A 22,533-nucleotide genomic window follows, 5' to 3' on the forward strand; every position below is an offset into this window, starting at 1 on the left:
GGGGTGTAAAACCCATCAACGGGGACAGCTGGAGGAGTTTCAGTTGTTAATGGGCTCAGCGATGCTCCTGCTACCTCCAAGCACATGTCAAAGTGCAAGCAAAGCTTGAAAATGGGTTTAAAAAGCGCTGCAGAAGTGGTGTGGAGGGAGCTATGTGCCAACCCCCAAGGCTTGTCCCCACACCCTCACCCTAAAAACTAACCACCCCTTGGCTGCAGGGTTGGGGTGAGACTGCGAGGCTGCTGCTTTCACCCTCCCAAAGCACAGGGTCAGGCTGGAGCTGGGGTGCAGGGAAGCCCAGGATGGGTGCAGGGGCTGCAGATCCTCACAGGAGGGAGCATGCAGTGTCCCGAGGTCCTGCAAGCCTGTGCAGCCCCCAAACAGGGCTTGGGAAATGGCTCCAGCCCTGCTCAGAGATAGGAAAAAGCTTAAAAAAAAAAAAAAAAAAGTCAGAGAAAGCCAAAACTCCACGCACCCTTCCTGCAACATGCAGACGTGGCACCCTGCAAACATCTGCAGCCCTGCGGCACAGGCAACATGCTTACGCCCCCCCAGCCCAAAACATGTGCCAGCATGCTCTGACCATGCACACACAGACCCACAACACACCACAAATGCATGGTGCTGCAGCAAAGGTCAGCATACCGCAGCCACCCCAAAAAGACATGGCAAAACCAAGCAGGGACCACGCAGGCACCCTGCCACAGCTCAGGGTGCAGGAGGGGGCTTGGCCCTCCCGGTCCCAAGAAGGAGACAAGTCATAAACCAGCCCCATCTCACATAAACTGCTTTTTTATTATTTATTCACCAAACCGGAGCACAGCTGGATCCAGGACAGCTGTACCCAGGCAGCACCAGGAGCTTCAGCAGCCCAGAGCAAGTCAGGATGATGGGGATCACTGAGGGGTCCCCAGCTGCACCCCAACACTTCAACAGGGCAGAAGGGTGCAACTCTTCCCCAGGATCTCCCCAAGGAGCGGCTGTAGGATGGGGTCCCCCATGGAGGACTACCACTAACAAGCGGCAGTAATGTCCCATGCCCTGCTCCAGCTACTCCCCTGCTTGAGGGATTTCCAGGAGGTGCCAGAAAAAAAAGAGTGGGAAACAAAAAAACAAAACAAACAAAAAATGCCCACAACCAAATAACACACCAAAAAACCAACAATCATAGCAATGTAAGGAGTTGGGGGTCACATGCCTGTTCCCCTACCCAAAGCTGCCCTCGGAAGATCAGGGTTGAAGGGGTAACATCACAATCACCAAAATAATCTGTTCCCGGGGCAGCAACTTGGTGAGACCCAGGCCACACCTTCCCCAGCTTGCTGCACCCCCCAAAAAATAGAAAAAAAAAATAATCAAGGAAGATACAAACAGAGGGGCCAAACAGTGCTGAGCACCAAGGCAAGGAGGAAAATCAGGCATCCTCAGCCCCAAACCACTGCTGTGCTCTGCCAAGGCAGCGGGGAAAGGCATCGCAGGGCTGGAAACAATTGCAGCTGCCTCACAGGCATCACAGAGCATCATACTGGACCCCAGGTGAGATCCCCCAAAACCCCACACAGCCCCAAAGACAGCTCTGCTCCTCCAGCCAGCCCCATCGCAGCTGGGAGAGGGGGCAGCAGCCCCCCAGGACCATGCCCACAGGGAGCACTGACCATGGCAAGATCCAGAGGCAAGGAAATAGATGGGGGCGGGAGGGGAACTGAGGTCCCTGGGATGTTTTAGTGAAGGCACTGGCCCCAGATCCCTTCTCCTCCCCAAACTCTCCTTATTTAGTCACAGAGCAGGTGGCTGGAAACACTTCTTCCCCCCCAAAAAAATGTGCTGAGAGAGGGATGTTGGGAGGAAAAGATGGGGAGTAACCCACCAGGAAGCTGCGATTCACTCCCCAAAAAAACAAGGTGGGGAGAGGAGGCAATGTCCTGCAAGAGACTCTGTAGGCAGCAGGACACCTTATTTTTTAGAACCAGGTTTGCAAAGCTCCCCCAGCTCTAAATAAAAATAAGAATAGGGAATGAAATGCCCCACAAACCCTGCTTTCTGCCCAGTCCTGCTGCATCAGGCACAAGGCAAGGGTCCCTCTATGCATCCCAGCTCCCATCCCAAAAAAACAAGCCTGATGTCAAGCTGAGCTCAGGCTGCTCAAAATGCTCCACACACAAAATAAGACACCAACAAGCCTGAAGCAGCTGAAGAAAACAGGGGGATCAAGTCTGGGGGTGCAGGGGAGGGAGAACCAGAAGGTCCTGGGACCACACACACCCCCCCCAAAGCCTGGGGACAGCCGGTCCCAAGGGGGTTGCATCAGCACAGTGGTGATTTATGGAGGGCGGCAGGGGGCAGCTCGTGTACCGGGGCACCTCCTGGCTGAGGACCCGCCATGGCTGAGCCTGTCCAGAGATATAGGAGGAAAAGATAAATATATATATATAAAATATATTACATGCTCAGAAATACATTGGGCCAAGGGCTGTGTTGCAAATTGCCCCACCGAGACCAGATAGCTGCAAGCAGGGCAGCTGAGCTCGGGCTTCTCAGCGACACATAGCAGAGCTGCCGGGGACATAAATCCCTGCAAAAAGTCCCGAAAAACCCCTAAACATTTGTAAAAATACCAACCCTAAAGCTTTCCTTTAGGGAAGGTATGTATTTCTTTGGTTTGTTGTTTTTTTGGTTTGTTTTTTTTTTTTTCCCCCTCCCCCCTCCCTTAATTAAGAACTCAAAAGGGAAAAGGCAAGAGGGGAAAGAAAAATTATTTATTACCATTTCAAATCAAGCCAGCGGCTCATCGGGACGGTGTCAGACAAGCTGGGACCGAACTGGATCCGGGCTGGGGTGAAGGTGACTTTTTGGCAGCCACGGGAACAAAGGTCTCCAGGACACCTTGGGACCCACACTGGCCGGGGGCGGAGGGAAACAGCCAAACAAAAAACCCAACAAAACCCACCAAACTCAAACAAACAAACAAAAAAAACAGAAACCCACAATCAAAACACAGTACCCGGCCGGTAAAAAAAAAAAAAAAAGAAAAGAAAAGAAAAGAAAAAACCCACAACAAAAAAAAAAATCAAACCACCAAAACCACCCCCCCAAACAAACAGAAAATAAACAAAAAATACCACCAAAAAAAAAAAAACACCAAGAAAAAAACACAAGAAACCACAAAAGGCAAGAAAAGAGAGAAGCCCGAGTTCGGTGGAGCAGAGCCGGTGGTGGTCCCTGGCTTGCAAGTGATGAATAACAGCGTATTCGCCCCGGCGAGCCCCCCGCGCCGCGACCCGTCGCCGGGCGGGAGCTTGGGGAGGGTTTTGCATCAGTCCCAGGACTCCAAGGGAAGCAGCAGCAAACCCCAAACGAAAAGGCAATGCTGCGGGACCCCCGCTCGAGAGAAAACCCGACCCAGGCTCTAGTTGAATATAAGTTTTTATCTTGATGCAACATCGTTAAAACCGTCACAAATCGAAACAACAGGTCGTTAAAAACCGCTTCGCACGATCAGTACCTAAAATGCACCAGGCTCCCAAGCTCGCTTTGTCCGCAAGACCCTTGTGTTGTCCCCCATATTTTTTTTTTTATGGTTTTTCTTTTTTAAATAAGCAACTTGTTAAAAAAACCCCGCTCCTCCGCGCAGGATCGGCCCCGCTTTTGCTCCAAACACAATTGCACGAATTAATCTTTTTTTTTTTTGCAAGAAATAATGTGCATTTTCTTTCCTTCTTTCAACATCGAGGTTAAAATAATATTCCGTTTCCCGAGGGTTAATAAATAAATCTGGTGCATAGTGAGATAGCAGCCAACCGTTTGCAGTCCATATATTACTATATTGCCTTTCAGGTCACCCTAAAATTGTTACCTCCCCCCCGCCCCGCTATTTTAAAGAGCATAGATAATTTTAAATCTCTATAAAACAGTATTATTTAACCCAATTGATTCCTGTATATAGTGCATTCGGCTTCTTCCCAACATCATTAAATTAACTCGATATTATTTGCATGCTATTACATACAAACTTTTTAAGACTCGTGTATTTTTTTTTTCTTTTCTAAAGGATTTTGGGTTGTGGGGTTGTTTTTTTTTTTCGTAAATCACCAAGCAAAATATAGGCTCAAGGAAAAAAAAAAAAAGCAGAAAACTAACTAATTTCTACATATTTACAAGGGTGAATAAGTTAAATGTGGCTCAGGTTTGCCGGCCGGGGGGGGTCGGGCGGCGAGGCCGGGCAGGGTGCAGCGCTACCTGCGACCCGCCCGGCCGATCCGTGGAGACCCCTCGAAAAAGAAAATCAAATCGGGGGTTAAACACACAGGATAAGGGGTGGGGGGGTGTATGTGGGTAGGGGGTGGTGATGTTTGTGGCGGTGGGGGGGAAGCCACCTGGATGGCGCTGATGCTCCCGGGGTGGGGGGGTGGCTGCGCGCCGTACACGTCCCGCATGCAGGCTGGCTCCAGGTCCGCTGCCGCCCCCCCGCCCCATCCCCAGCCCCAAGTCCCGGCTGTTGAGGGGTTCAACTCTCTCCAAAATTTCAGTGGGCAAAAAAAAAAAGTTGTGGTTTTTTTTTTTTTTTAATACAAGCAGAGGGTTTGCTCTCCCCACGTGGAGGGGGTGAGGAAAAAAAAGCGAGGGACCCCCCCCCACACACATACACCCCTCACCCCAGGTATGCGGCTCACATGAAGTAGTCAGCAGCGGGTTTGGGGGCGGCGGATGGGGAGGGCTCCCTTGGGAAGCCCCGGCCGGCTAACTTCTCATATTTTTCTTTGTACAGATCCCTTTCCTTGGCCAAGCGTGTCACCTCCTGCTTGAGCTGCTCCACCTGGCTCTGGAGTTGGCATTTCTCGTTCTCCAAGATGTGCCGTTGCTGGACCCGCTTGTAACGGCAGGATTGAGCGTAGCCTCGGTTCTTCAAGGTCCTCCTCTTCTGCTTGAGGCGGATCACCTCCTCCTTGCTGAAGCCCCGCAGCTGCCGGTTCAGCTCCCGTACCGACATACTCACCAACTGATCGTCGGAGAAGCGGTCCTCCAAACGCAGGTGGTGATGATGATGATGGTGATGGCCGGGATGATGATGGGCGGCCGGCGGTAGCTCCTCGCCACCGAAGGGCTGAGGTCGGAAAGGCTCATAACCTTGATGGTGATGATGATGATGGTGAGGGGCACCGATCAACGCCTCCACCGCGTCCTCCGGCGTCAGGTTGAGAGCTTCGGGATTGAGGTGATGCTGGTAACCCGACATCCAGTACAGCTCCTCCAGCTGCTGTTTGGAGCCCAGGGAAGCGGCGGCGGCAGCTGGGGGACCGGCGGCCGGTTGCCCGCCAGGACTGGGAGCGCAGAAGCTGGGCGAGGAAGGCACGGAGGAGCAGGGCGTGCTGAGCGGGGTGGAGGAGAGGGAACCGGCGGGCAGACGGTGGCACAGCCGCTCCGCCTCCGCCGGTTCCTTCTTCACCTCGAACTTCATCAGGTCGAAATCGTTCACGTATTCGATGGCGAGGGGGCTGGTGGGCAGCTCCGCGCTCATGGCCAGCTCCGAGGCCATCTCAGTCCATGGAGGGACCGGGGGGCGATCCCCCGGGCGCCGCCGCTCACCGAGGGCTGGAGGTCCCGCTGGCTGCGGGAGCCTCCTCCGGGCGGGCTCCGGGGCTCTGTCCGCGCTGCAACCGGCTGCCCCGACGGGGCTCCGCTCCCGGGTACGGCCGGGCTTCGGCTGGGCTCCGCCGCGGGGCTCAGCCCGGCTCCGGCAGCCTCCACGGCGGGGCTCAGCCCGGCTCCGCTGCAGGGCTCAGCCGGGCTGCTGGACTCTCCGACGGGACCCTGCTCCGGGCTGCGGGCGGACACCTCCGCCGGGGCTTCGCTGCCAGAGCCTCCCGCGGGAGCTTTCGCCGGGCGCCGCGGGCCGGGCGCGCTCCCCCCCCGCCGCTACCGCCGGTGGGACGCGGAGCCCCGTGGGTGCGGGACCCGGCGCTCTCCAGCACGGCGCTGCCCGGCAGGCTCCAGCCGCTGCCTGCGGCCGGTCCCCAATGGCAAGGAGCAGGCAGCGCCCTGCCCGCCCCTTCCTGCCTCCCCCTGGCACCTGCCCCGGCCCCACCTCCCGCGCCGCCGCCGCTGCCTCCGCTCCTCCCCGCCCCGGGCACGGGCACGGCGCCCTGGGGGCGGGGGCCGTAGCCCTGCCCGCTCCCTGCCCGTGCTCGGCGCTGCCGCCGCCGCTGCCGGGCGGCTGAATGGAGCCCGCCGCCTTATATACGGGGCAACGCGGCCGGGCCCCGCCTTCTGGGGCGGGACTAGTCGCTTCTGTCCTATCAGCGCGGCGTTAGCTCGCCTTGATTGGTGTATCCCCACGGTAACGCCCCGGGGTAGCTGTCAATCTCCGCGGGGAGAGGGTTCGGCGCTGCTGGCGGCCGCTCCGGAGGAGAAGCCGGGGGGACAGTGGCCAGGGCATCCTCTTGGCAACCCGAGGGTAACCCCCCTGCACCCCCCAGGCACCCCCTCCTGCACCCCCTGGGCACACCCCGGGCAACCCCCCTGCACCCCCCAGGCATCAGCACAGGCATCCTGCCTGCACCCCCGGGCATTTCCCCTGCATCCCCCCCTGCACCCCACAGGCGCCCCCGGCACCACCATATGCCTTCACCACTGCAGCTTCTACCAACCACCCTGGGCCCAAGCCGGACTGAGCAAGGAGTGGGGAAAGATAGAAATCATAGTTTTCTCCCAAAGAAACAAGAAAATCCTAAAACGGCGATTACTGATCCCAAATCAGGTTTCATGCAGTAGTTGCTGGGGGACCATGGCCTCCAGGACATCTGCAGGTGCCAGGCGTGACATCAGGGTGCAGCCCTTTCCCCACCTCAGTTTCCCCAGGTGGGAACAGCTCAGCATCCTTCCTGGGTCATTGGAAAGGCTTGCCATCCTTGCAAAAAGCCATATACGTATAAAATCTATTTATTTATTTATTTTATGTTTTCACAAGTTATTGATGGTCAGGAAGCAGCTGTATCCACCAGGGAAACACTCCACGTGCTCCATCAGGGCTGGACCAGTTAAGCCGCTGCCCCTGGCTTCGTGACGTTTGCCCCGGCACATGGCGAGGAGCGTTACCAGCTCGAGGCTGAGGACCACCATCCCAGCAACACGGCAAAGGCATCACAGGCACTAATCGGCAGCTTGGGGGTGAGGGGTGGGGGGGAGTGGGGCATGGGGTGCTCAGCCCACCGCAGGATGAGACCCATGGTGTGGATGTGGCTGCGCTGCTCCGAGCCCTGCCACCTCGTGGCTGCTGCAGCTGCAGCACGGGAGGGATGAGGATGTTTGGGGTATCCAGGCGAGAATAAGAATTAACTTCCATGGGCTCAGTGTCAGTGTGGGAGCAGCGGGTCAGGGACAGCACCCCGGGGCTCAGGGATCACATGGGGAAATGTGCTGAGGCCAGGGATGGAGCACATGGCAGCCTGGTCCCAGCTGCGGGGCTGCGGGCACAGCTGCTCCTCACACCAGTGTTTGAGGGAAACTGAGGCACAGGGCAGTTGCCATTGAGTTGTCCCACCAAACCCCAAAGGATGACCAGCTTCATCCTGCAGAGGCTATCAATACCCACCCACCAACCCGCAGTCCCCCTCAGGACTCAGGGTTGTCTCCATCACCTGCAGGATGCAGCCTCGGTCCCACTGCATCCCAGCCTGGCTGCATCCTGCCCCTCTGCACCCTACAGGCAGCTCCATGGGATGTGGGCGGTGACGGTCCCTTTGCCCAGCTGATGGTCATCCCTGCTCAGGGATTTGGGGTTGGGGGACACTACCTTCCATGGTGCTAACTGACCATTCAGAAGCAGGGATTATTTGGGCCAAATTACTGCAGAAAATAATTTTTTTGGGGGGATAAACCCACTTACCCCGCTGCATCCCCAGCAATTAAAACTTCACATCATTTCTCTTACTGGATCAGGCCTCTGGAGGTTGTTGTCCCCTTCTATCTGCTCCCATCAAGGTAAAACTGAGTTGGGGCAGAGGGGTGTGTGTGTGTGTGTGTTTGTCCCCCCAGGGAGGGTCACACATGCAGGCAAAGCCCCACATGTGTCCCCCAAAACCCTGGTGATGCTGGAAGTTAACCTATATTGGATAACCTGGAACACAGATATCCCATAATGGAGACCTCAAACTTGGGCAGGGGATAATAGGACACCTCCATCCCTCACCCCCAACTTGAGGGAGGGGACAAAGAAGGGGACAAAAAGGGCTTCTGGATGTTTTTGCAATAAACCCCCCTTTTTATAGAGTGTTTTCAACCTCCGTTTGCTTATGTGACCCCAAATGCAGCATCAGTGTCCCTGTGCAGTGGGATGTTGAGGTCCCACACTGGGAAAGGGGTGTGTGCGTGGGGAGTCTGGGATGTGATGCCACCTCCCTAACCCTGGCACCACGTTCCTCCTGGGAGCTGCTGGCACCTTGGGGGCACCCGGCCCCCATCAGCAGCTGCCACCCATGATGGGACAGCAGCCACCAAGGGATTAGGAATGGGCCGGGCTCCAACAGGGACGTCGCTCACCCACAACACCCCCTTGGGTATTTTTAGTGGGGTGGCTGGGTACAGTGACACAGCTGGGGGAGCATGTCCCCAGCCCTCCCCGCCACGCTGAACCAGTCATCTAAGTTTACTTGCAGGCGGTCAAGTGACATAACCAGGTTGGTGGCCATGGGATGGCGGTGGGATGGCGTCACCTTTTGCTTTTAGAGTGGGCAGCTTGTGTGCCCCTTTAACCCTTCGAGCGGGGCTGGGTAACCGTGTGGGTGCTGCCTTAGTTTCCCCAGTTGGTTGATAACAGGGTGATAGGGTGATGGTGCGCAGCACCCAGTCTGGGGTGCTGCTGGATTGGGAAGCCCTCATAGCAGCATCACCCCATGGCAAAGGTGGTGTCCACCATGATGCACCCCATGAGCTGATGGTACCATCTTGGCAATGCTCCACCAGCATCTGCAGCACGAACCCAGGTGTCACTGCACAGAGAAGGGTCAGAAATCATTTTGGGAGGGGGAAGAAAAACCACCAGCAATGAGGCTGGTGCCCATGGTGGGACCAGCTACGGGCACGGAGGAGGAGGAGGGCAGGGGATAGCTACCCTGATGACAGGCAGAAAAGCGAGCCAGCGGCTGACACCTCCTCGGCACCTGCCCCCCCGGCAAGGCACCAACAGTTGTGCCAGCAGCACCCGCCGTGGCAGGTGTTTCCAGGAAATGTTTACAGTGCCCTCCAGAAACACTGCCCTGTGCCACCCCTCCAGCAAAGGCACGTCCTTGCTGGGGCTCTGGGACAGCCCGGCCATGCACCCACTACCACAGCATCCCCAGCTTCATGGGGAGGACAGATAAACCCCCATTGGGGCCCATCACCCAGGCATTGCGGCTGCTGGTGGCAGTGGGGGAACCCACCAGGGCTCAGCAACACCTCTCCCGGGGCTGCGTTTATCCCTGCTTGGAAATTAATCACCCCCAAGCAATGCTTTAATGACAACCAGCAATAAATTACAATCCTCCCCAGGAAGGGAGCAGCGGCACCGGTGGGCGGCGGAGCCGTGGCTCTCGGCAAGCTACTCATTGCCTCACTCAATTAGTGCAGTGCAAGCCTTAATCCCAGTTAGATTGCTCATTAGGGAGCCACAGCCATGGGAAACACCAAAGCTCCCGGCCACTGTCACCCTGCACTGGCCATCCCTGGGGACTTGCATCATCATCATCTCCTCCAGGGTGATTTTTAGTGAATTTAGGTGGTGGGTTTTTTGGGTTTTTTTTAGGAAACCACCACATGAAGAAACATCCTTTCTAGGTAAAAGGGGGGAAAGTTATAATAATTACAAATGTCAAAAAATATGGGGATCAGAGAAGCCCCTCCACCGGCATTAGCCAGCTCCTTGAGGGGGTGTTCATGTGGTATCACTGAAAAAAAGAGCAAAGCCACACTCTGACCAGGCATCCTAGGGAAGAAACTCTTTATTTACATATCAAAACACATGGGTTAATAAAAGACATTTAACATCAACGGAGACAATGAAGTTTTTATTAAAAAACTGCTCACTGTACACACGCTGGGGTATGAGTGCAGCCCCGGAGTGGGGGACCTGCTGGTCCTTGCAATGGCTGGGAGGATGCTGGGGACGTGGCCTCCCCAAACTGGTCTCCAAGTGGTACTAACCCCCACGCCAGCTCTTGGTTCAGAAGTGGGCAGCATCTCTAAACAGGAGCCCAGGGAGGTTACAGGCATTAATGACGTCTCACCTTTGGTGGCATGCCGTGCCCACAGTCATGTGAGCCAGGTGATAAATCCACCTCCACAAGCCGGGGAGAGCATCTCAGTCTGTAGATGTGGGGTGATAACACCCAAGGGGGTCACCTAGGGAAGGGAAACCCCTGTGGGGTCCCACACCACCCAGTTGCAGGGGGAAAAACCGCAGCCATCAGCCCCTTGCCAGAGCCGTGGTGCCCCTGAGCCCACTGCCGAGCTCTACCACCCACCCCACTGCTGAGCACACTTGGGTGCTGGGTCCCCTGGGAGCCCCAGGGCTCACCCACGTCCCTGCTGATGCCTTTTCCCTGCAGCTGCGACTCAGGGCAGTGGATGAGCAAAGCCTGCCACTCCCCATGGCTAACCCTGACTCTCTGCACCTCTTGGGAAAGGGAAGTCCTGCAGCCGTCCCCAGGACCTCATCCGTGTGGGGGAACAGCATCCACCACTCCGAAATCCCTGTGGGAATTGTACCCACGGATGCAAAAACCCAATGTGCTGGCAGCTGCATGGCTGGGAGTACTCGGCACAAAGCTCCCCCTGTGTTTTGCTCCTGCTTAGATTTGGGAGTTTCCAAAAAAAACCCGTAAGAGCTGGTTTGGGTCTCCCAGGGGGGACCAAACCCCCTCTGGGATGGGAAGAGGTGGGCGTCAGGGTGCAGCTGGCCACGGGAGACATTGACATGCTGCAGGAGCATTTGATGGGAGCTCAGCACTGCTCCGAACACATGTTTCCACTAGGGATGCTCTCGGCACATAGCTCCACTCCAAGAAATCTCCCAAAAGCAAAGGGATAGAGCGGGATGGATGCAGGTGGTCTCTTGGCACGAAGAGATCAGGGCTGAGCTGAGTTGGGGCTCTACACCCTGTTACACACCACCACAGTGACTTGCAACCACTGGCCACACTTGTCCCCAGTATAGTGGCTGACCTGGATGCAGGCATGTCACGTGATGGCATTAAGCTCCTCAGGTCCCTGTATCACCTTGTGTCTGGGACTGCAGCAGAGCCACAATCTGTGAGTGGACCGATGGGGATGGGAGCCTCTTCCTAGCTCTGCAAGCATGCAGGGAGCCTGACGGCAGGGCTTGCCTTCAATACACTGGCTGAAAAGATAAATCTATTGTCAAATTAATGTATTTCAAACAAAGCTGCTCCCCTGCAGCAACAGGTGGTGCTTCCCCATGCTGCCATCCGTCTCCTTGCCAAAATGATGTCCCAGAAAAGCAAGATGAGAAGGGGGTGCTGCATCTGGCCACGGCATCCTGAGGTAGGTGCCAGGTCATGCCCGGCTCTGCAGTTCCTGAGCTGGTCAGCTGCCGCTTGATCGGGTCTTGCTTACAGCCGGGGCTTGATCTGCAGCTGTTTGCCTGGAGGGAGGAAAGGCAAAGGTGATGGTGGGAGGGGGGTACCATGTGTCTGGACACCCCTGGGCTTCTCCTTGCTTGACTGTGGTTGGTTAACACACTGGAGATGGGCAAAGGCAGCAGGGATGTAGGTGGTCCCCTGCCCCAGCTGCACCTGACCCCACTAGCACCCACCAGCCTCACCTCTGCCGCCCTCTTCCAGACGTGCGTTTTCAGAGTCCCGCAAGGATGACGGTGGCAAAGTCCTCTTCTTTTTCTCATTGCCTGGGAGAAGAAAGGAAGAGGAGAAAGTCATTGAGGTTGACTCAGGTCACCTTGGAAATCCTTTGGGTCACAGGAGCATCCTGAGCTCCTCTGCTGCTCCTGCAGTCCTGGTGCTTCATGCCTTAACAGTGGGAAAAGGGAGTAAAAGCTGCCCCAGAGGGCACAGTGCCGCCAACAAGAAGGGTTAATTAGTGAGCAAATGTAGAAAAATAAATGAGTGCACCTAACTGCATTCTGTGCCTCCCATCCTGAAGCCCACAGCCATGGTTGTGGCTCCCCCACCACCCTGCCAGCCTGCTGGTGGGAACACGTGTGTCCCCAATCTGGTGCTCAGCCTGGCCTTGCTGCCCTGCAGCCCTTTCCCCTGCCTTTTGGTGCAGAGTTGTTCCCTTTGGGGTGGGGACATGTCTCCCTGCAAGTCCAGAGCCTATGTCTCCCTTGGCCATTGCTGGGATGGAGGTGGATGCTGGGATTCCCCAAATCCCTGAGCACCCTCAGCCCCCTGGAAGTAGTACAGGACAGAGGCACTTGCAGGTCCCTTCCTGGCGCAGAGCAGCAAGTCTGCTGCAAAACCCCCAAGTTATGGGTGAAAAAGAAATTTAAAAGTAGTCAACCTCCAAACAGCAGCACAAGGTGAGCATCATGACCTGCTTTGGGGCTGGGCTGGAGCAGGAAAGAGCAGAGCACTGGCAAGCAAGAGGTTAACTCATACTTGGTGCTCTGGCCACTCCAGGTTTGGGGATCAAACTTTTCAGCCACCCCCAGCGTCCCCCCAGGATGTGCTGGGTGATTACTTCTCCTTGCTGGAGCACTGTGTCTCCCCCAAAACGGGTCCCAGATGCTCATACAGAGTCAAAACTCCGTGAAGTGCCTCTAGGAGGTGGCATCTTCACACGACAAATCCAGGCACAGCCCATGGACTGGGGTGGATGGCATGAAGCCCCCCTCCATTTCAACCACAACACTGGAGTTTCTCCTATTTTCCCTTGCTGAAGTATGTGGAGAGGTGCTCATGGGGTCTTACCTACCAGACTGGGCAGGAGAGCAGTGGCCACTTGGGCAAGAAGACACTGAGATGAATGTGGATGGGAAAAGGAGAAGGTTTCCCAGAAAAAAGGACCCACAGCTTGCTGAGTGATGAGGTTTAGTGGGAAAAGTCCCCTCTCACTTGGGATTACAGCAGGTGGAGAAGGTCACGGAGAAGATGGAGGGAATACAGCCCAAACCCTCTCCAGATGAATAAGCACCACACAACTTAACCATATTTCTGCAAAACCCCAGCTTTAGCACCCCGCATCGCACCTCCCAAACAATGATGCCCAACACAGATGTGGTACAATGGGCACCTTCAAGCAGCCTTGAAAGCCTGAAGGAGGTTTGGGGGCAGGGGAAGCAGGAGGGGTGAGGAGCCCAAACAGCATCCAACAACAGGGAGCCACCAAGAGTTTTTTGTTGCTTTTAAACTTGGGTAAACAAACTTGCTCAGAGCCTAAGCCGTAGTGGCAGTGATACATAGCTTTTGAGCTAATTTATGTAAAATAAAGAGGGCTCATTTAGCACCTTTCCACCCTTAATATAACACCCATACATCAGAGGGCTGCACAGCAGCCATGATGGACTCAGCTATTAGTCACTGGCAAACGCAGCCAAATTCAGCTTTGGGGAACGGCACCACCAAGCAGATGCCCATCACACCCTGCTCAGCCTCTGACCACCCTTCTAATTTTCCAGCTGACCCCAAGTATTTCTTTTGCATTGAGCCAGATGGTTTTTCCAGCCTGGGATTTCCAAATCCCACCCTGGTTGCTGTAGTTAGGGTCCAGCAGAGCTGCTATCCATCAACCACAAGGGGTCAAAATTAGCATCTCCTTCCTCCTGCCCCACCAGCAACCGCCGCCCCAGTCCAATGGGAACGATGGGAACAGCTCAGTTTCCCCTGGATGAGCTGGAGAAAACTTCATTAGCTAATATACATGCAGTGGCACAAAACCCACGCTTTGCGATTTAACGCAAATATGATTACAGAAGTAGAAATAGATTTCTTTCTTTTTGGAGAGAAGAAAAAAAATTAAGGATGATTTTTAAATCAACCGTAATTAGCTTCCTGACTTCAGTACAGGGTTGCACGGAGCCGAGATGATTTCACAGCATCCATGTCTGATTTCCAACATATTCCTCAAAAAACTGAGGAGGGCAATAATGAATTAAAACCACAAGAGGTTGTAAAAGGACTAAACCAGTCCAGTTTCTCACCTTGGAGGGAGGGAGATGCTGCTCCTGGAAAGCATGGAGCAGTGGATGCTTCACCCCACAGAGCAAGTGGGGATGGGCAAACACTGCATCCCACATCACCATGAAAACCAGAGGCAGGGGGGACCTGGACAAAACGGGGGTGTCACTTAACCCACCCCAGCAAAAGAAAATATATTTTCTGCTTTTGTGCATGGGAGATCCTGCAAATGGCATGATCAATCTTGGGTCGCATCTTGTGTACCTTCACTCTCTCCCCCCGCCGGCTTCTTCCCTGCATTTCAGCAGCCATGCAATCCATCTTCCAGGAACCAGGTATATAATTTCTAGTTAGCGAAAGCCGGGCTAAGAAGCCCCTTTTTCATTACGATGATTGAACTGCTTCCAAAGAGAAGAACCAGGGCTGGATCACAAGCTCTCCATCGAAAGCCGGGCAGTTTTTGCTGAGCTTGTCAGCCTCGCTGGAGAATTAGGACTTCCAGCGCTCTTCCTCCTGATGAAAATCAACATTTATTTTGCCTAAACCTAAGAAGGTGTCAGGCAGATGGAAAAACTTGCCACTCTTCACGAGGAGAAGGGAGGGAAAAGAAGGAAATCTAATAGAAATATATTATCAAGTCCGAGGAGTGGACAGTGCAGTAAATCACGCTTCAGGTGGCACCATTATATTTTTCAATAAAACCTGGCCTTCCCCCAGACGCTGCCGAGCCGAGCAGTTCCAGCTGCAGCTGACAGGAAAGTTAAAACAAAATTTGTTTCATCCCAATGCTGATACAGGTTTTTTTAAAGGGACTGAAAAGTAGGGAAACCCCTCAGATGGGGGATGAAAGGAGGAGGGTCTCATCCTTGTCCCCAGATTCTCTCCCTGCCCACCATTCCTGATCGATGAGGGTTTAAATAAATTTGTTCCCCTCCGAGCTGTGAGGGTGGGAGGCAGCTGGAGACTGCCCCACATCATTGGTGGAAGATTCCCAAGCCCCAAAGCAAGGGGATGCACGGGAAGATGGCTTGCTTGCAGCTTTCCAAACTCCACCAGCCAGCTATAAAAAGCTTTGCTGGAGGGAAAGCCAGTTATGTTGATGCTTTTCCTTCCTGACCAACCTCCAACCTGATGGATGTCTGGTCTCCATCACTCTCCTGAGTGTTTTTCGTCCTCTCCTGCATCCAGCCAGGCTCCAGGAAGGGGCTTCGTGTGGGACATGATACCCACAACCACCTGCTCCTCCCCGAGAGCTGACTGTGTGCAATAGCCCCGAACAAAAAATATATTCCCATTTCTAAAAGGAGAGCGGGCTAACAAGGTGGCTACAATTAACAACCAGCCAGCTAATGCTCTGGTTATTAACACAGCAAAGGGGGGTGCAAAAGTTTCCACCTGACGGCTCGGAGCACCGAGATGCATCCCAGCATCTCCCTGCCGGATGCTCCAAGTTTAACACTGTGAGGAGAAATCTCCCTATCCCCCCAAACCACTTTTTTCCCCCATTCCCAAAGGAAAAATATCACTTTAACCCCTTCTTGACCACTTTGGGGAAGCCCAGAGGCTGAATCTGCCTTGGAAATGGCTTTTCCTTTCTCAGCAAAAGCACTCACTGAGTCAGCTCCCAGAGAAACGTACGTTGGGAGATGCCTTTAAAAAATAAATTGAAATTATTATTGATATTTTTAAATAAAGCCCAAGAACCAAAGGCAGGATGGAAAGGTCAATGGCAAGGGTTAAGCCCCAGAATTTTCCACAAATTATTTTTCATATAGAAAAAGCAGCTGGGGGGCTGGATCTCCTTGGCTCGATCCTGCATTAATCCATCTGGTGAGACAACCTGCACCAAAACCTCACCCTGCTGCTGTTCCGCCCAGACCTTCTGCCCCTCATGTGGGGGAAGCATCAAGGCTGGGATGTCATGAGAAGCTTTGTCCAGAAGGAAAAATGCTCAGATATTTTCTTGCTTCCTAACTAGGATGTTCGAAGCGAAGACAGGCTGGGGGTGATGTCCCACTGCTGCCTAGTAGTGCCTGTCTCCTGCCATGCTTGCAGAGCAGGGTATCTGTGCCAGGATGTTCTTTCCATGTCTCTTCTCCTTAATTCCTTCTTTTAAGTGGAAAAAAGCAATCGGAACACTAGCCATGAGCTGCAGTGGTGGGAGTGGGGCTTCGTCGGGCATGGCAGAGATGTTTTGTGCTCTGGTGGTGCATGTTGACATGGCCTTGATGATGCGTGGTGAACACCATGTTTGTCTTTTACTGGTGAGCTGAAGTTTACCCTGAAGAAGACGGGATTTCACCACCTGGGAGGGCTCTTCCAGCTTCAGTTTTTTGGTCATTAAATAACCTGGGGGGGAACAACATGGCTGCCAAGTGGCCGCAGGCTGAACAAGAGGGGCCTTCAGAAATCCTGAGCCAAGTCTAAAAGCCCTGGTCTACAGACCCTCTGCCACAGGTGGACAAGACCCTAAAAAATGGGTAACAAATTAATATGGAAGAAGTAGATTTCAGTCCTGGCAAAGGAGTGAGACTTGGCAGGTCTGAAAGTCACCTGCAAATCAATCAGGGAAGAGGACTGCAAACGTGCAGGCGGCTCAGTCCAGGCAGAAAGTAAATCAGAGAACAGTATTGCCAACAGCCTTTTGTGGGCTAAGAAATGATGATTCTGATTCAGAGCGAGAGCCCAATTAGAAAAAGTCACTGCACTCACCAGGTTTACTGGAAGTGTCAACTACACTGGTTCCTTTGCAGTAAGGAAGTTAAATGGCAGTAAAGTTTCTGACTTTTGGACCTTCCCAGAGCCACCAAGACATGCGGCGATCCAATTCCAGCCTTCAACAACAGCCATGTTATCTGCACTACCCCACAGCCTGATGGTACCCCAAACCTGGTGGTGTTCTGCAGCAGGATCAGGGCTTTAGTAAGGGATGAAAATGAAAGGATGGAGAAACAGAGGCAAGGGCTGCCAGATACAAGGCATCTAACGCAAGGTCCACCAAGGAGTTCTGGTGAGGTCCATCAGCCTGAGTATCAGTCTACCTGTTTCTCTGGGCTGGGAAGGAAGCATTCATGACCAAGAAGATGTCTGAAACCAGTATCCACGGTGTATGAAAGCAACCTAAACCCACCCCGCTGCAGAGACACTCACCAAACAGCCCCCAAATCTGTAGGGACCTGCTGACTCAGGAGGAGAAGATGCAATTGCTAATGACCCAAGTAGATCCAGCCCATTAACAGGAAACCAATTAGACTGCTAGGCACTGTCCTGTCCAAGGGGTGGATGCAGCCTGCTACCTGCAGCTCAACAGATTTTTGCATTAGAAAAAGCAATTCTATTAAAGGTTTGTTAATTCAGTTACGAAAGAGTTTTGATGCTCTCTTATTAAACTCTCCCTACATGCCTGATGGAGCGTGGCGTTGGCTGAGAAGCTGGTGAAGGAAGCATTCACCTGCAGCAGGATAACACAGCAAAGGAGGAGATCAGGATGAGCACAGGAACATCCCATCACCACCTGCCAGGTGCATGGATCACCCTCTCCATTACAAGAAAGATCTGCCAAATGCCAGGAGAAGAGATGGGAAGGTACCACCAAGGTCCACACTGTCCTGGAGCCCTCCAGGTTGTTAAGCTATGAGGCAGGGATTGGTTCATGGGTACCATCAGGAAGGAAGACAGAGATTTCCTGCTGCCTGATGTGGAGCCTGTTAATTTATCCTGTGAGACTAGAGTGCCTCAGAGAAAGACAGCAATGGTAACACTGATGTAAGGACAACAAGGTACATCAAGCACACTCCTAATTCCCTTTTCTTTCCCTGCAGACTTCAGGGCTTGGTGTCCTTCTGCCCTTCCTCTCCTTAACTTTTCCTTGTCCCATTGGTATCATCTCCTGAGGATCTGGGAGGTCTTGTAACTCTCATGAGCTCCTACCATGACCATCAAAGTGTCTCCACCAACTCCTGCCATCTCCTACCTGGATGATGAGCTGGACCTTATTGTTGAGGTTGGACAGGTTCAGGAGGCTGGACTTGATGACCTCCCCAGGTCCCTTCCATCCTATGATCCTAAGGCCTGGACTTGGATCTGAAAATGGCCCAGAGCTGAAGGGAAAGACCCCCAAAACACAAAGGAGATGGTTTATCTGCTCCTCTCATACCTAAACTCATCCCTGGCTCTCCCTCAACCCTCCCAGCTGTTTCCATCCTGCAGCGCCTCAAGCCACCCACAAACTGCCAATAAAGCTTCAGAGCTGCTGCTAATTAGAAGAATATAGCAAATGGGGAAACTGAGGCACACACCACTATCCTGCCAAAACCCCTGTTTCTGCATAAAGATTTCAGTTGCTGCCCTTGCCTGCAAAGGCTAAAACTACTGTGACCAAAGATCTCAGATGATCTGTAACCATCTCCCATCAATCTGATCTGCCCCAGGAACCTATGAGGGGACCAGGAGCAGCTCTGCAGAGTTCCCTGGCTCTCCACAAGTGAAAAGCCACATGAAAAGCAGTCCTCAGCCCATCAACCCCCTCACTCTTCCCAACCTGGCAGGTGACCAAGCCAGCCACACATCACAGCAATCCTGAGATGTCACAAGCCACTTAACCATCCACTGTCCCATAGCCCTTATTAGATGGTCCACTGATCTGGCTCCACAGCTTGCTGGGTTTCTTGCTGCTGTGAGCACCCAGGATGCATGGAGCAAGCAAAGGTACGGCGGAGTCAAGAGTTATTGCCAGCCTTTGGGTGAGGCACCAAGACCTTCAAGCAGGTTCCTCAAAAGCTGGGAGGCCCAGGAAAGAGCTTCTCCAGCACCTTAGCCAGACTCTGAGGAAGAGAGGTCCATTCCAGTGACCAGCTCTCCAAGAGAGGTCTGACAACAGTGAGCCATAACACCCCCACCAGCAGTGCAGGAGACGCACCAGGACCCTGCTCAGAAAGGTGGTGCTGTCAATGACAAGTCAATGGAGGGAACCTGGAGGAGGAATACACAGAGGAGGAGCAGAAAGGCTGGGAAGACTGTGTGGGACAGAACAGCTGCCCTCAGCCAAGTCGTGGGAGATCCAGAGGCCATGGAGGTGACCCCACCTGAAGAAGAGGTCATGGATGTGGTCCCACCCAAAGAAGAAGCCAGGGAGGTGGACCGGCTGCAGGTGCAGCATTTAGCCCCTGACTTCATCATGGCCAAGGCCTTTTCCAAAAAGAGGCAACGAGCCCCACCAGGAAGGCCAAAACCTCAGCTCCCCACCAGCCAGGACTCAAGATCCTCAAAGAAGTCCAAGGTGGCTCAGATGCCTCCTGAAGGTAACCTGGATGGAAGAGAAGAGAGAACCAGGGGGTTCCTGTCTGGAGATGAGAAAACTAATGGGGAATTGCTGTCTTTAACTACTTGTCTTCAGTTACCTAAAGGTGGTTGAAGATGGAGCCAGACTCTCCATGGAGGTGCATAACAGATAACAGATCAGTAAGAGAAAACTATATAAAAAAATTTTCCCCTGGATAAACAAAAGGCTTCAGATTTACCATGAAAAAGTCTGAGTTCAGCACTGAGGTCTGCATTAAATGCTTCATTAGCAGCGCTTTTCAGGATTGGGCTAATTTGGTAGTGCTATGAAAACATCCAACACTTGTGAGACCACACCTGGAGCTCTGTGGGCTCCCCAGTACAGAAGGACATGGACATACTGGAGCGAGTTCAGTGAATGCCATCAAGACGACTGAGGTTGGAGCACAGGATGTACAAGGAGATGTTTGTGACCACACAGACAAACCAGTTCCCTGTATTTTATCCACAGAAATATTTCCTCCACGATCCTACCAAGAGAAGCGAACTGTGCTAAGTCCTGCCAGCATCAAAGCTGACAGTGAATGCCAGCTCTTGTTATCCCAGGATAATGTCCTAGCCCTTCATCCCCAACCACACAGATGCTCTCTGGAAAGCTCCAGGGCATCTTCTGCTGCTGGCTCACACTGACCAAAAGGGTTGGCTGCCGCACCTGGCTGCTGAAATAAGTTTTAGATCAAAGAGCTGGTGTCAGAAGTAGGGTTAAAGGAGATACTACAGGTGATGGGAGACCCCATGGGACCCTCAGTGCAGCCAAGGGGGTCTGGCCACATCCAACTGGATGGCTCACAGCACCAGCTTTCTCTTACATTCCAGGAGCTGGGCATGGTTGGATCAGGATCTGGCACCAAGGGGTTGCCCACCCCCACAGTCACATGCCCTGTTGGGGGTGGCTCTCAAGCACTGGTCCAGCCCGGCAGAGAAGGGGGGAGATTTGCATTTGCAAAGTTATTCCTCCAGAAGTGAAAGCTGTAAACAAACCCAGAAGCGCTGCACCTCCGTGAATTCCTCCAAAGCCAAAGCGTTTGAGCGTGCTCAGCGGAGCCGTTAAAAAAGACTGTAGCGAGCATCTTCCATTAACGTTACGACCGTGAAATATGACAATAAAATGATAGCCGTATGGTCGCAAATTTGCAGCCCGCCGAGTTGCTAGGGGTTTATCGTCACTCAAACGTGCAGAGAGCTGTAAAATGTTTACAGAAAGGGTTGTTTGCAGCTATAAAATCCTCTTTTCTCTCCTAAACAAGGCTGAGTGGAGCCATTTACAAACCCCTGAATGTTCATCGGGGGAGAGGGGAACATCTGTTCTCTCCAGGAGTTTTCAGTGATCTTCTCGAACAAATTAACTAAAATGGGTGCTTTCTAATTAAATTAGCACTCGATTGGAATGGTTTGCATTGGTGCACTTGCTTACAATTAGCGCGGGGAGGCCAGTTAGGCTCCAGCACAGGCTATTTAACTGGAAGGTGAAATATGGAAAAGCCCATTACCTGGAAACGGGTGTTGGAGGGGTAGGGGAGCCCCTGCTCCCTCCAGCTCTGCCCTCCTGGATGGAGAACACAACAAGGATGCCACCAAGCCCACCCTTCCCAGCTGGGATGCCTGGCTGGAAGCAGTTTGCTCTCCCTGTGCTGCATGGACAGGCTTTTTGGAGGGTGCTCAGAAAGCACCAGTGGCCTCAAACTACCACTCTGACTCCAAACTACAAGGCTCCTCTTGCAGGTTGGGAACCCTCCCAACTGAAGAATAACAGCGGGCTCTGCTCCACACATGCAGACCGCATCACTCCTTTTCCAGTTCCTCTTTTCTATATCCCAAGGCCAGAGGCTGCAGACCCCCACTGAGACCCCACAAACTGATACTGTTGCCCACACTTGTCCTTAAACGTCATCTCCAAACCCACACTCCATCCCTCCTGCACAGAGAGCCTGTGTTTTTATTTAATTCCTCCTGCATCTACCAGTCTTAAAAGGGAATTTTCTTAAATTGTAACCATTTAACCAAGCAATTCAGCTCACTCTGTAATAATAACCTGTCCTCCTCCTTATTTACTACCCCACCAATTTGTGTGTCACCTTCAGGCTTTACAAGCAGAAACCCAATATTATCCTGGGTATGAAATCCACAGCGGGGAAGGCGCAGACCCCCAAGCCCCACTGCAGACCCCAGCTACTACCTAGAGCTACGCAGACTCATCCTGACCACCTGCTCAGCTCAAAACAGCACTTCAAGCTCATAAACACCAGTTCTGGTGATGTGGCCACCATAAAGCATTTGGTCCTTCAGCAGCACCTAAGCCCCACCCTGTGCTCTTTCGGGATGACGGCTCACTAGTGGCTTGGGCGCCTTCTCTCCCATTAGGTTATGGGGGTCCCCAGCTTCTGCTGTGCCTGAGCCTCTTTGTTTGTGTGTTGAGATGATTACCATGTGTGTTGATGTGTGTTGAGATTAATTACCAACTGCAACACAGCGCCAAGCATGGGCAAACTCAGGCACTGAAGAGCATTCTCATGCCCAGACTCACCACACTGCATCCCTTTGGCAGGGAAATTGCTTCATCATCAGATGATTTTACAGCCATCTGCAATTCCTGCCTGGTTTGCCTTTCCTCTGATCTTCTGGCATCTGCTTTCCCGATGCCAGTGTTCCCTGGGCAAAGGAGAAGGAGCATGGAGGGATGCATGCCCCAGCCCCATACACACCAGCTCCCCACAGCCTTCCTCCCAACACCCCTGGACTGAACCAGCTCCTTCTACTCATCCTCCCACCCAAAACACCTGAAATCATCCTCCCTTGAATGTGCAAACCGGAGTTAAGAGGAAAAGGATGTCCTCGCTGCCAGGATGATGCCTCTGCCCTCTCGACCGAGTTACTCCAGGCTGCCAAGTGCAATCCAGGGCATTTTGACAGCTTTTTTGTCCACAGATTAATTGCTCCATCTTCACCACAGAGATAAAAAAACCGATTAAGCCACTGCTTTGGGAGTGCTTCCCTGGCTGCATCACTGAGATCAAAAGGGAGTTGAACCAGAGCCAAGGAGAGGGAAGAAGGGAGGCACGCAGGGGAA

General features: G+C 53.3%; 2 protein-coding genes across 2 annotated transcripts in view; both read right to left on the bottom strand.

The window, feature by feature from the left end:
- Positions 1-3,405: 3,405 nt before the first annotated feature.
- Positions 3,406-6,202, bottom strand: MAFA (MAF bZIP transcription factor A). The gene has a single exon (XM_056333555.1). It carries the CDS (start codon positions 5,531-5,533, stop codon positions 4,667-4,669), a length of 867 nt encoding a protein of 288 aa, XP_056189530.1. The 5' UTR covers positions 5,534-6,202; the 3' UTR covers positions 3,406-4,666.
- Positions 6,203-9,956: 3,754 nt separating this feature from the next.
- Positions 9,957-22,533, bottom strand: part of ZC3H3 (zinc finger CCCH-type containing 3) — a 186,700-nt gene continuing 174,123 nt past the window's right edge. Inside the window, exons 12-13 of the mRNA XM_056330599.1 lie at positions 11,816-11,896; positions 9,957-11,635 (exon numbers count right to left, since the gene is read on the bottom strand). Coding sequence (XP_056186574.1) covers positions 11,604-11,635; positions 11,816-11,896 — 113 coding nt within the window. The 3' untranslated portion in view covers positions 9,957-11,603. The remainder of the gene's footprint in view (positions 11,636-11,815; positions 11,897-22,533) is intronic.

The sequence above is a fragment of the Falco biarmicus genome, chromosome 3 (genome assembly GCF_023638135.1).
Source record: "Falco biarmicus isolate bFalBia1 chromosome 3, bFalBia1.pri, whole genome shotgun sequence".
NCBI lineage: Eukaryota > Metazoa > Chordata > Aves > Falconiformes > Falconidae > Falco > Falco biarmicus.

Bases quoted from the DNA above. Each gene is read 5' to 3' on its own strand.
- MAFA (XM_056333555.1), bottom strand. From the start codon at position 5,533: ATGGCCTCGGAGCTGGCCATGAGCGCGGAGCTGCCCACCAGCCCCCTC.